Genomic DNA, 11,444 nt, shown 5'->3' with positions numbered 1-11,444 from the left:
AAAGTTCCCAACCCGTCTGCTCTTTCCTAGCTCTTAGTCCTTGGGGATTAATTACAGCATAACTTCTAATGGTGATGGAGCAATTCATTCCCACTGGGAGAACCTCAGTGTATTGGAGGTTTTCTGTAGCTGATCTTCAATCTCTATGGGGATGAATGGTCCAACTTATGTTCTTTCTTTCTGCAGAAAACACTAAGATAAAAGGCTCCTTCGGCTGCAGATCCAAAGCTGCATGCTATTTTTTAAAATGTTGAATTCCCTTTGATTGTGGGTATGTCAAAGAGATTGAAAGGATACCAAGGGCTGGATCCCCAGGGCGTCTAAATCAGCCATTGCATCGCTGGAGTCAATAGGACAGATCTCCAGCCAGCGTGTAAATCATTTTACTGGCATCAATGGGGCCTGATCCCCGGCTGGCATGAATTGGCAGAGTGCTATAGAGCTATGCCAGTTTCCATGAGCTGAGTATGTGCACCCAGACGTAAGCAAGGCAGCTTACATCGACCTAGTAAGTGCCAGTCAGTGTCTACACTAGAATGGTGCTTCCACTGTGGTAAGTCACCCACTACATCGACCTAACAATGCCAAAATTCCAGATTTGGCTAAGAGCACCCTAGAGTGGGGCAGAGCTGTGAGGGTCAGATTTCTCAGCTGAGCTGGACCAGCACCAATGTAGAGTAGCTCCATTCACATCAATCAGCAGTGTAATGCTTATGAGGTTCTGGCCCAGAGACTCTGGGCTAAACTCGGTAGTGACATAAACAAGCGTGGAAGTTACTTATCTGCTGTCATTGTATTATAGGTGGGCTTGGAAGGATCAGGTTTTAATTGGTTAAATGTCGATAAACTTGGGTTGCGCTGCACATACCCCAGCCGACAACAAATATTTCCATCGATAATAATCAAAAAGTACAGACAGGCAAAGTAAGAAAAGTACTGCCTGAGCATTTCTTAGAGCCACTTCCTTTTGACGTATGAGGTTGATAATTTGTGTTTCAATGATGATAAAACTTCAGCTTGCTGAATCTCAACTTCTCCTGTCATTAAGTAGCTATTGTCTGACCCCCGTCCCCATAATTTCCTAAAATTGTGAACATTTAAATAGATACAAAATGGAAAAAATGTGAAAAATAAACACTGATATCATCTGTCGCAGTTATAAAAGAACAAAAATCAACGTCTGCAAAGCCTAGTAATAACCTTGGTGTAGGTGGTAAAGGCCCATTACATGCGCCCCTGGGAGCTGGGGCCAGGAGCGGGGACACAGCTCGGCAAGGGGGCAGACAGGGGCAATGGGGAAAGGCTGGAGGAGGTTCTGGGGCCAGGAGCGGGGCTTCAGCTCAGCGTGGGGACAGACGGGGTAAAGGGGAAGGGGTTGGAGGTGATTCTGGGGTCGGGAGCGGGGCCGGGAGTGGAGCCATGACCAGGTGCTGAGGCTGGGGGTGGGGCTGGGGCTTCGATCAGACCTGGGGCCAGGGGCCAAGGCTGGGCCTGGGGGCAGAAGCTGGGGCTGGAGCTGGGGGCAGAGCAGGTCTGGGTGGTGCTCACTCCCCTCCCCACCATCGGGGCTGGACCAGGCCCTGCTGTGCCCCCCTGAACGTTCCTCCACACCCTCTAGAGGGGCATGCCCCACAGTTTGGGGACCACTGGTCTAGTCACATGTGAGAAAGGATAGACCTAGTCCTTGACTTAACAATAATATCATTTTATCATAAAAACAGATTTTTTATTTGACTGTGAGAGTCAGTGAGGCAAATTCTGCTGAAGCAAAGGAGAAAGATTTGGACAACCCATCTGGAATAAGAACTCAACCAGTGAGAACTGCCCATGGATTTGGGAATGATGATAGAGAGGGACCATAGCTCTAGAATCTTCCATGGGCAAGAAAATCGGAGGGTGGGATTATGCAATGAGATGCCCCAACACAGGAACAAACATACAACTAGGCATCAAAAGCTGGACATGCACAAGTCCATGGGTCCAGATCTAATGCATCCGAGGGTGCTGAGGGAATTGGCTGATGTGATTGCAGAGCCATTGGCCATTATCTTTGAAAACTCATGGCGATCGGGAGAGGTCCCGGACGATTGGAAAAAGGCAAATATAGTGCCCATCTTTAAAAAAGGGAAGAAGGAGAACCCGGGAAACTACAGACCGGTCAGCCTCACCTCAGTCCCTGGAAAAATCATGGAGCAGGTCCTCAAGGAAACCATTTTCAAGCACTTGGAGGAAAGGAAGGTGATCAGGAATAGTCATAATGGATTCACCAAGGGCAAGTCATGCCTGACCAACCTGATTGCTTTCTATGATGAGATAACTGGCTCTGTGGATATGGGGAAAGCAGTGGACATGATTTATCTTGACTTTAGCAAAGCTTTTGATACGGTCTCCCACAGTATTCTTGCCAGCAAGTTAAAAAAGTATGGATTGGATGAATGGACTATAAGATGGATATAAAGCTGGCTAGATTGTTGGGCTCAATGGGTAGTGATCCATGTCTAACTGGCAGCCGGTATCAAGCAGAGTGCCCCAGGGATCGGTCCTGGGGCCAGTTTTCTTCAACATCTTTATTAATGATCTGGATGATGGGATGGATTGCACCCTCAGCAGGTTCACAGATGACACTAAGCTGGGGGGAGAGGAAGATATGCTGAAGGGTAGAGATAGGGTCCAGAGTGACCTAGAAAAATTGGAGGATTGGGCCAAAAGAAATCTGATGAGGTTCAACAAGGACAAGTGCAGAGTCCTGCACTCAGGACGGAAGAATCTCATGCATCGCTACAGGATGGGGACCGACTGACTAAGCTGCAGTTCTGCAGAAAAGGACCTGGAGATTACAGTGGATGAGAAGCTGGATATGAGTCAGCAGTGTGCCCTTGTTGCCAAGAAGGCTAACGGTATATTGGGCTGCATTAGTAGGAGCATTGCCAGCAGATCGAGGGAAGTGATTATTCGCCTCTATTTGGCACAGGTGAGGCCACATCTGGAGTATTGCTTCCAGTTTTGGGCCCCCCAAAAAAGAAAGGATGTGGATAAATTGGAGAGAGTCCAGCGGAGGGCAACAAAAATGATCAGGGGGCTGGGGCACATCACTTATGAGGAGAGGCTGAGGGAACTGGGCTTATTTAGTCTGCAGAAGAGAAGAGTGAGGGGAGATTTAATAGCAGCCTTCCACTACCTGAAGGGGGGTTCCATAGAGGATGGAGCTCAGCTGTTCTCAGTGGTGGCAGATGACAGAACAAGGAGCAATGGTCTCAAGATGTAGTGGGGGAGGTCTAGGTTGGATATTAGGAAACGCTATTTCACTAGGAGGGTGGTGAAGCACTGGAATGGGTTACCTAGGCAGGTGGTGGAATCTCCATCCTTAGAGCTTTTTAAGGCTTGGATTGACAAAGCCCTGGCTAGGATGATTTAGTTGGAGTTGGTCCTGCTTTGAGCAGGGAGTTGGACTAGATGACCTCCTGAGGTCTCTTCTAACCGTAATCTTCTATGATTCTATGATCACAGACATTTAGCTCATGTCAACTGGCAACTCCATAGCACCCTGACAATTCACACCAGCTGGGAATCTGACCCATTGACCCTGCTGGGAATCTGGCCTTTCATTTTGATTCAATCTCTCTGTTGTATTGGCAACCAATGTGAATTAACCATGTAAAAACGGGCCTGCAGCATTGCACCAGGGCCAGCATTGCACCAGGGCCGTTCCCTCTGCCACTCAAATCCCAACCTTCGCCCCTCTCCTTCCCTCCACAGGCATCATGCAAGTTACTGGGGAAGAAAAGGTCCAGTTGAACCCCCATGGGTTCCTTCTCCTGGGATTCTCTGATGTTCAGGAGCTGCACATTTTGCACTTTGTTTACCTGTGAGCCCTGGTGGGGAATCGTCTTATCATCACAGTTGTAGCCCACGAACACCAGCTTCACTCTCTGATGTACTTTTTCCTGGTCAGCTTGTTCTTCATAGAACTTTGCCACATATCTGTCATACTCCCCAAATCCACGGCCAATTTCCTAACAAGCAGAATATCAATTTATTATTCTGGATGCATTGCCCAAGACTTTCTCTTTGTTTTCTTTGCTACATCTGAGCTTGCCTTACTCACTGTCATGGCGTATCACTGATATGTTGCCATCTGCAAACCACTGCAGTATGAGAACATGAGAATGGCCAGACTGGGTCAGACCAAAGGTCCATCTAGCCCAGTATCCTGCCTTCCGACAGTGACCAATTCCAGGTGCCCCAGAGGGAATGAACAGAACAAGTAATCATCAAGTGATCCATCCCCTGTTGCCCATTCCCAGCTTCTGTCAAACAGAGGCTAAGGACACCATCCCTGCCCATCCTGGCTAATAGCCATTGATGGACCTATCCTCCATAAACTTATCTAGTTTTTTTTGAACCATGGTATAGTCTTGGCCTCTACAACATCCTCTAGCAAAGAGTTCTACAGGTTGACTGTGCATTGTGTGAAGAAATACTTCCTTTTGTTTGTTTTAAACTTGCTGCCTATTAATTGCATTTGGTGACCCCTAATCCTTGTTTTATGAAAAGGAGTAAATAACACTTCCTTATTCACTTTCTCCACACCAGTCATGATTTTATAGACCTCTATCATATCCCCCCTTAGTCATCTCTTTTCCACGCTGTTCTCCTCATACGGAAGCTGTTCCATACCCATAATCATTTTTGTTGCCCTTTTCTGTACTTTTCCAATTCCAATATATCTTTTTTGCTATGCGATGACCAGATCTGCACGCCATATTCAAGATGTGGGCGTACCATGGATTTATATAGAGGCAATATGATATTTTCTGTCTTATTATCTATTCCTTTCCTAATGATTCCCAATGCCTTGTTAGCATTTTTGACTGCCACTGCACATTGAGTGACATCTATGATTCTATGATTCTAACAATGATTCCAAGATCTCTTTCTTGAGTGGTAACAGTTAATTTAGACCCCATCATTTTATATGTCTAGTTGTACGTTTTTCAATGTGGATTACTTCACATTTATCAACATTGAATTTCATCTGCCATTTTGTTGCCCAGTCACCCAGTTTTGTGAGATCCCTTTGTAGGTCTTCACAGTCTGCCTGGGACTTAAATATCTAGAGTAGTTTTGTATCATCTGCAAATTTTGACACCTCACTGTTTACCCCTTTTCCCAGATCATTTATGAATATGTTGTATAGGACTGGTCCCAGTACAGAACCCTGGGGGACACCACTATTTACCTCTCTCCATTCTGAAAACTGACCATATATTCCTACCCTTTGTTTCCTATCTTTTAACCAGTTACTGCTGCTCTCCATGCCTTAGTGTCCCCATTTATATAATGGAGACTCAGCCCTTTTGGAGTCAATGGGGCCAGACCCCCAGCTGATGGGAGTGGGCAGAGCTCAGGTGAGGTCAGTGTGGCAGTGTGTGTCTGACAGATCCAGAGGTGAAGAAGCCAGCGGATGCTGCAGCCAGGTCCCGACAGCAGAGTCCATCCCTTGGTGCATAAATTTCCCCACTAGGGGCTCCAGTCTCCTCCCTTCCCCACAATGAAGCTCCTCCATGCCTGGCCCCCACGTCTCTGCTTGGCTCACAGTGTTGTTATACATTGAGGCACTCATTAACGGGGGCTGCCGTGATGTGCTCCCCTCTCCCCATCTTGTGTGTGCTACAGGGATCCAGCAGGTACGAGTCAGAGACACAATACTGCACTAGAGTCCCTTGAGGAGAAAGACTCCAGATTCTATTACTTGCCCCCGTGAGTTAGCTAATATCCCAACATTGGGTCGAAATCATAGCCAGCCCCACCTAGCCTGTTCCCCATCCCTCTGATCTAGGAAGCTTCCTGGGGGCCAGATCAAACCTGTTTGAACCTCTCAGACACTGGGTGGGGTTTCAAAGAAGCCAAAGAAAATTGGTACCCAACTTACAGTGAAAGTGAGTTATCTGAAATAAAGAACTGAAAAACAATCCGTTTGGGGTTGAACGAAGGGTTTTGTTCAACCTAAAATGGAACTTTTTTCCCATTAAGTTACATGGGGGGGGGGGTTGTTACCATTTATATTTTTAAACACAAATCTAGCTAAATTTCTAAATGAAATGTCAGTTTGACACGAAAAGTCAAAAGGTTTTATTTAAGAAATGTCCAAATGAACCGTTTACATTAATTTAAACTTTTTTTTCTATTTGGCCAAAACTATTAATTAAATTCAACCTGAATACACAAATAGTTTCAGTTGCCCCAAATTGCATTTTTCAGTGAATAAACTATTCAAGTGAAAAGTTTCGCCCCGCTCTAATTACTACTATATACTAATATAATTTTAAGTTATTACAAACTGGCATTCACCTTCTATGAATGTTAGTTGACACTTGTGGTTCTGTTCATGCCCATGGTTAAGCACTGGAATAAATTGCCTAGGGAGGTTGTGGAATCTCCATCATTGGAGATTTTTAAGAGCAGGTTAGACAAACACCTGTCAGGGATGGTCTAGATAATACTTAGTCCTGCCATGAGTGCAGGGAACTGGACTAGATGCCTCTCGAGGTCCCTTCCAGTCCTACGATTCTATGATTCTACGATGTGATGATATGACACCATGATATGTCATAAACCTCTCTCTTTTTGGATGCTTTGGATGCTTATGTTGTGAAATAAAAGCGAATATACACCAGTGAGTGGAATTCCTAGGCAATCTCTGCTTCTGTCAATACGTGCCAGGAACCCAAAGTGTCCAAGAAAATTCAATGTGCTCAGAAGTAAACACAAATTTGCAGAGGGGAGCTATAAAATAAATTCATAGATTCATAAGGCTAGAAGAGATAACTGTGATCCTGTAGTCTGACCCCCTGTATAACACCGGCCAGAGAACTGTCCCCAAATAATTCCTAGAGCATAGCTTTTACGAAAAACATCCCATCTTGATTTAAAAATGATCAGTGATGGATAATCAACGGTGACCCTTGGTAAATTGTACCAATGACTAATTAATCTCACCATTAACAATGTACACCTTATTTCCAGTCTGAATTTGTCTCTCTTCACTTTCCAGCCATTGGATTGTGTTAGACCTTGCTCTGCTAGATTGGAGCCCATTATTAAATACTGCTTCCCTACGTAAGTATTTATAGACTGGGATTAAGTCACCTCTTTCCCTTCTCTTTCTTAAGCTACATTTATTGAGCTCCTGGAGTCTATCACTATATGGCATATTTTCTAATCCTGTAATCATTCTCGTGGCTCTTCTCTGCACCAGCTCCAGATCTGAGGGCTGGAGAAAATGCCTCCAGGGAGAGACTTAATGAGCTCCAGATGAGAGGTGACTTGAATGCAGGGTAAAAGCACCTTCCTGGGGAGAAAACATCAGGAAATAAAGGGATCTGGAATGGAGGAGAGAATGGAAGAACAAGAACCATTGGAAGTTGAAGCCAGACAGTCAAGTGAGAAATTAGGCATCACTGTATAACACTGTGGGTGATTAACCACAGGAATCAATTCCCAAGGGAATTCTCCATCACTTGGTTTCTGCCTGTCTAGGCTGGAGACCCTTTTGGAAGATGTTTTAATCAAACACAAGTTATGTGGCTCAATATAAGGGGAACGGGGGACATTTAATGGCCAGTGCTATACAGGCCAGACAGGAGGCTCTACGGGTCCTCTCTGGCCATAAAACCTATGAAGCTCCAAGTCTGTTTACACAGGTCCTGGAACGTAGCTGTGTGACTCCTAATCTGGATGTAATGTTTGACTCCTGTTTGGTTTTGTCTTTTCCATCCCATCTGAAAGAGCCGTCAGGATGTCAGGCCTTGGGATCTGTGTGGCGCAGATAATCTGACATGATCTTGAAACTACGAAGTGTAAATGAGATGAGAAGAAAGGGCAGGTTGCACAGGAGTCAGTCTGCATGTGCTGATTGCCCTGGCTTGGCTGCCTAAAGAACAGACCAGAAGACTCACTGGAGTTTTATGAATCCAACAAGAATATGAAGATAAAACAGAAACCGCGTGAAGAAAAGTGAATCTGGCATCGATGAGACAAGACTAAGTTTAGTCTCTGACCACCAGGTTGGACACCAAGAGGGCAATTGGAATGAGGGACAGGACACACCCATTTGGCAAGGCGTAGCTGGTGACACAAAGTTGGAATAAAATGGAGAATGATTGAGGTTTGTTACATGTTGGTGTGTCAATAGAGCACGAGGGAGCTAGGAACACCACTGACTTGGGGACCTAATTCTCTCCCATTGTCTCCAATGAAATGATACCAATTTACAGCAGCTGGGGATCTGGTCCATTGACTCCAGTGTAGCTACTGCTGATTCACAAAAGCTACTGATTGGGTCCATTGACCCCAATGAAGCTATGACAAATACCCACCAACTGGTTCTAACAATTGGTTAGAATCAATCATAGCCCCCAACGGGGCTATGATTGATTCACACCAGCTGGGGTCTGGCCCATTGATTCCAATGGGGCTATGGCTGATTCCCACTAGCTGGGGTCTGGCCGATAGACTATAAGGCCAGGAGAGAGCATTCGGCACATGCTCCCTGACCTCCGGCACATCCTAGGCCAGAGAACCTTCTCCTTGGCTCCTGCACTGAGCCCAGTTCCACGTGTTAAAACAATAACATTCGTTTCTGGGATTTGACGTTAAGGAAGGATGAGAGACAAAGAGATGGAACTAGGAGAAGAAGTACTGGATCCAACTGTAAGGTGTGAAACACCCCAGCTAAGTGAGTCGATATTGCAGTCACAGCCAGGATTCTCCCCCCAGAATATTGCTATCGCCACAGGGATCGCATCACACACCTAACGGGTCACTGATGTACAAGTGCCCAGTGCCAAACCCCCCCTTCCCCAAAGTTACAGTCACAGGAACCTTGCAATAGGTCCACCCAGAGAGTCGTTACAGGCATTGGACTGGACAGACAATCAGCTGTTTGGGGCAGAAACCTTCTTTTAATTCTGTCTGTGCAGCACCCGGCACAATGGGGTTCCGGGTCCATTACTCTGGTCACTGGGGCTACAAATTAACGATGAAATAATAATCTATTCTCAATTATCACCTACCCATAATTATTGGTCATTAAGTCCTCTCTGGATAGGCTAGCCATAGAGATAGCAAAAGTTATTTCACCCAACCATTTTACCAAGGAGCAAAAGGGGTGTTTAACCAAATCAGGAATGTTTTCAGGAAAATATCATTTTTGTGGATAATTTCCAGTTTTCCATTGAAAACGCGGAAACTGAACGTTTTTCAATTTTTGGAAAAAATGCCTGTTTAAACAACTCTGTTTTCAAAAACAATATTTTTTTTAGCATAAATGTTTTTAAAAGCAATCATTTTTACCAAAACCTGAAACATTTTACCTAGAACAGTTTTTGAAACTGACCATTTTTACCCAACAGTAGATGCTTTTACCAAAAACTGAAACATTTCACCCAAAATGCTTTCTGAAACTGAGGATTTTTATCAAACACTGGATGTTTTAATTAATAACTTAATATTATTACAAATAACTATTTTTGAAAAAAATGGGGTTTATTTTTGTTGCAAAAAACCCTAAAAGATTTTTGTGGGATTTTTTTCTACAAAACAAAGCTTTTATTTATTTATTTAATTGAAAATAATTGGCATTTTTCAACCAGTTCTGAGATTTCAGCAATTAACAAAACAGCTTCATAACAGGAGATGATATACATAGACTATAGATATATCACTGTGGGGTCCTTGGGAAGCCTCTTGGATGGAGGTTTCCCAGGTCCAAATGTCATGACTCTGTTACCCTTCTTTCTCCTAATGGGAAAATGACTCAGAAATTGTTGACTTTTTGTCTAAAAACTGAAAATGGACTTCTTTTCATTTTTTAAAGGTTTTCAGCAAAGAAAAAATAAACTTTTATGCCCCAAACTCAAAATTATTACACACAATATTGCTGAAAACTGAAAAATATTCAGACAAACTCAGAAAAAAACCTTTCTGATTTGGCAACTGAAAAAACAATTCCTTCCACACACCCCCACATCCACCCCAACACACACGCATTTTCCTTTCAACGGGGTGTGGAACCCAAGAGTCCTGACTCCCACCCCCCTGCTCTCCCAACTAGACTTCCAGAACCAGAGACAGAACCCAGGAATCCTGGCTCCCAAGCCAGTGCACCTGTCCTTCACCTACCTAGCTCCTAGCCAGGGCATTTCGGAGTGCCCCTTTCACATCCTTGTTCCTCAGGCTATAGATGATGGGGTTGAGCATGGGGGTGACGATGCCATAGAGCACAGGCAGTGCCCGGTCCTGCTCCTGCGAGTAAGTGGAGTTGGGGCGGATGTAGGTGAAGATAATGGTGCCAAAGTAGAGGCTGACCACGGTCAGGTGGGAGGTGCAGGTGGAGAAGGCCTTGAGACGCCCTTCCCTCGTGCGGATCCTGAGAATTGCCATCACAATGTACACATAGGACACCAGGGTCCCCAGGAAGGAGCCTAGGATCACTGCACCCCCCAAGGCGAAGGTGACAGCCTGGTTGGCCTGGGTGTCAGAGCAGGAGAGCTGGAAGAGTGGGGGGATGTCGCAGAAGAAGTGATGGAGGACGTTGCCCCGGCAGAAGGACAGGATGGACATCAGGGATGAGTGCACGGCTGAGTTGGTCAAGCCCATGACCCAGGCAGCTGCAGCCAGCAAGGCACACAGCCGCCGGCTCATGAACACGCCATAGTGTAGTGGGTGACAGATGGCCACGTAGCGGTCATAGGCCATGACCCCCAGTAGCAGGCACTCGATCCCCCCAAAGGAGATGAAGAAGAACATCTGGGAGAGGCAACCGGCCCATGAGATGGATTTGTCCCGCGACAGGTAATTGGCCAGCATCTTGGGTATGGTGGAGCTGGTGTAGCCGATGTCCACCATGGAGAGGTTTCCCAGGAAGAAGTACATGGGCGTGTGGAGCCGGGAGTCCAGGCTGACCAGCAGTAAGATGAGCACATTGCCCATCAGGGCCACCAGGTAGATGGCTGTGAAGACCCCAAAGAGGATGAGCTGCTCCACTGGGTTGCTGGAGAGACCGAGGAGGATGAATTCGGTCACTGAGGTGTTGTTCTCCCTCCCCATCGGCTCCAGGGGGTCCATCCCCTGCAGGCAAAGGAAGGGCAGTGCTGTGAGAGTTGGGTCGAGACATTTACCCTCCTTGTGAGCGGAACTGTAAAGAGTGAGGGAAAGTCCCTATGCCGTCACAGCAACCTACACTAATAGCGGTGGGTGGGAAAGGGTTTGTAAGGGAGACAGAGATGGAATTAGCTCCAACAAAAGGCCTCCTGGTGTCCCTCAAGGCCTGTGACAAGCTCATGTCTGGGAAACAAGAGGGGCGTGCGGCCGGAAATCAGTGAAACAAAACTGAGTGTTGGAAACTAGGCCTAACTAGGGTACAAAGCAGTGGGGGAGGGTCC

General features: G+C 45.9%; 1 protein-coding gene across 1 annotated transcript; it reads right to left on the bottom strand.

Annotated features, from left to right (window-relative positions):
- Nucleotides 1-10,182: 10,182 nt before the first annotated feature.
- On the bottom strand, nucleotides 10,183-11,112 carry LOC112116145 (olfactory receptor 1019-like). Its single transcript, XM_024213479.2, has one exon. It carries the CDS (start codon nucleotides 11,107-11,109, stop codon nucleotides 10,183-10,185), a length of 927 nt encoding a protein of 308 aa, XP_024069247.1. The 5' UTR covers nucleotides 11,110-11,112.
- Nucleotides 11,113-11,444: the final 332 nt, after the last annotated feature.

Source organism: Terrapene carolina, unplaced genomic scaffold, assembly GCF_002925995.2.
Source record: "Terrapene carolina triunguis isolate 2854851 unplaced genomic scaffold, T_m_triunguis-2.0 Scaffold612, whole genome shotgun sequence".
In the NCBI taxonomy this organism is placed as follows: domain Eukaryota; kingdom Metazoa; phylum Chordata; order Testudines; family Emydidae; genus Terrapene; species Terrapene triunguis.
The sequence above is the reverse complement of the archived record's forward strand: the minus strand, read 5'-3'. Positions and strand labels throughout refer to the sequence as shown.

What these genes read in the sequence shown, in the direction of transcription:
- LOC112116145 (XM_024213479.2), bottom strand. Translation starts at nt 11,109, where the DNA reads ATGGGGAGGGAGAACAACACCTCAGTGACCGAATTCATCCTCCTCGGT.